General features: G+C 41.8%; 1 protein-coding gene across 1 annotated transcript; it reads right to left on the bottom strand.

The window, feature by feature from the left end:
* Positions 1–635: 635 nt before the first annotated feature.
* On the bottom strand, positions 636–1,574 carry LOC100668607 (olfactory receptor 4F3/4F16/4F29-like). The gene has a single exon (XM_003423093.3). The coding sequence runs from the start codon at positions 1,572–1,574 to the stop codon at positions 636–638; it is 939 nt and encodes a 312-aa protein (XP_003423141.1).
* Positions 1,575–2,493: the final 919 nt, after the last annotated feature.

Raw genomic sequence — 2,493 nt, 5'->3', positions numbered from 1 at the left:
ATGTAATGGGTTTAAGTAGCATACTGGTGATTAGAGGAAAAGACCATGGAGTGTTCCTAGTTTTCCTTTGTATTCCAAGAACACCTCACACGGTTTGTATCAAGGTATGTACTCATTGGACTCCTATGTCTGAGCTCTTAAGGGTTCTGCTCTCCTTGCACAGCCCTGGAAGAGACCCAAAGTGGGGTGGGGTAGGACAAGCAGGAGATTACAGTTAAAGGATTCAGTTCAATACTCTATTAGCAAATTCTCCATTTAGTGTTACCAGGAATTTCTGCTTGTGACACAGATGGCTATTTAAGAAAAGAGAGAGGGAGATGTCGCCCTGTTCTGAAGGCCTTAAAGAAGCCTGCCTTCTTTTGTATTCCTATTAATTACTTCTTACAACTATTATTCCTTAGGAATTAAAGCACAGAATTATTATCATCTTTGGTTCATAAATATTTTACACAGAACTGCTTCTCAAATTTTGGAAGTGAATGTCACTCATTCCTAAGTGAAAGAAGCAAAAGGCTTGACAACATTGTCAAGATAATCAACAAAATGTAGGGCAAAGAGGAGCTTCTCTGCAAGTTTGACCAACAACAATAGAGCTTCAGTAGTCAATCAGGAGTCTTCACAATACAGTCCATAACTTAAGAGATCTTCCTGTAACTCACTAGCTGTCTGCATGCTCTCCACATTGCTACCTTCATTTCTTGATTCCTTAATGTGTAGAGGATTGGATTTAGGAAAGGGGTGAGAACTGCATCAAAGATGGCCAGAAATTTATCCACGTGTGTGGATGAAGACGGCCATGCATAGAAGAATATGAAAGGACCAAAGAACAAAACTACCACAGTAATATGAGCTAAAAGTGAGGACAGAGCCTTGGATAAACCAGCTGAAGAGTGTTTCTGAACAGTGACAATGATGACGATATAGGAAATGATCAGTATGAAGAAGGAACCCACAGAGATGAATCCACTGTTGGCCATGACCATGAATTCCAGCCAGTAGATGTCTGTGCAGTCCAGTTTGATGAAGCGAGGAAGGTCACAGTAAAAGCTGTCCAACACATTGGGGCCACAGAAGGGTAAATTTACTACAAAAGCCAATTGAACCACAGAGTGAATAAGGCCAATCGTCCAGGCTGACAATAAAAAGGAGATGCATATTTGTGGGCTCATGATGGTCAGGTAGTGGAGAGGCTTACAAATGGCCACATATCTGTCAAAGGCCATGGCTATGAGCAGCACCATCTCCGCACCACCAATGACGTGGATAAAGAAGATCTGAGCAATGCAGCCACTAAAGGAGATGACTTTGCGCTTTCTGAAAAGGTCATAAATCATCTTGGGGGAAGCGACAGAAGAGACACCCAGGTCAATGAAGGAGAGATTGGCCAACAGGAAGTACATGGGGGAGTGTAAGTGAGGGTCAGAATTCACAGTGAGCATAAGGAGGGAGTTTCCCATCAGGCTTGCCACATAAAACATGGAGAAGAACACAAAGAGGACAAGTTTTTTCTCCCAGGAATTGGACAGTCCCAGGAACACAAACTCTGACACCACAGAGTGATTTGTTCCATCCATTTGCTTTGCGAGCAGAACTACCTAAAAGAGGAGAATAGAAAGAAATATAAATTATGAGAATTATATTAACTAGAAGGATAAAGGTCAAAATCATGAAAGCCTACCTCCAGTGTGATTGTAACAATGGGGTCAAGCATAGTAAGAGTGGTGCAGGACCAAGCAGTGTTTCTGTCTGTTTTACATAGGATTGCTATGAGTCAGAACCAACTCGACAGCACCTAATAACAACATCTACCCTACGGCATTATATTCAGCCTAACATGCTTATGGACTCTAACATTGTGATCACACATAAAAGTTGGTGGCTGCCATGTGGAGCTTCTCTCTACCACCAAGTTGACTCTGCATTTAACACCTGTGATGGTCAATTTCTTGTGTCTTATGTATAACATAAGGCTAAAATACCTTAAAGCATCTAGAATATAAATCGTTGTCAACAAATCCATTCCGACTCATAGCGACTCTATAGGACAGATTAGAACTGCCCCATGAGGTTTCCAAGGAGAAATTAGTGAATTTGGACTGGGGACCATTTGGTTAGCAGCCAAGCTTGTAACCACTGTGCCACCAGGGCTCCAAAACATCTAGGATATGTTGTTATGTGCTATGACAACCTTATGTACAACAGAACAAAACACTGCCCTGTCCTGTGCCATCATCACAATCCTTGCTATGTTTGATCCCATTGTTACAGCCACTGTGTCAGTGCATCTTGTTGAGAGTCTTCCTCTGTTTCACTGACACTCAACTTTACAAAGCATGATGTCCTTCTCCAGAGACTGGTCCCTCCTGACATGTCCAAACTATGTGAGACTATGTGAGTCTCTCCATTCTGGCTTTCAAGGAATATTCTGGTTGTATTTCTTCCAAGACAGATTTGTTTTGTTTAGTTTGGTTTTGGCAGTCCATGGTATATTCA

This window comes from Loxodonta africana, chromosome 10 (genome assembly GCF_030014295.1).
Source record: "Loxodonta africana isolate mLoxAfr1 chromosome 10, mLoxAfr1.hap2, whole genome shotgun sequence".
Lineage (NCBI taxonomy): Eukaryota > Metazoa > Chordata > Mammalia > Proboscidea > Elephantidae > Loxodonta > Loxodonta africana.
This window is presented reverse-complemented; position numbering and strand designations above follow the sequence as displayed.

Excerpts from the sequence above, each read along its gene's own strand:
- LOC100668607 (XM_003423093.3), bottom strand. The coding sequence starts at position 1,574 with ATGGATGGAACAAATCACTCTGTGGTGTCAGAGTTTGTGTTCCTGGGA.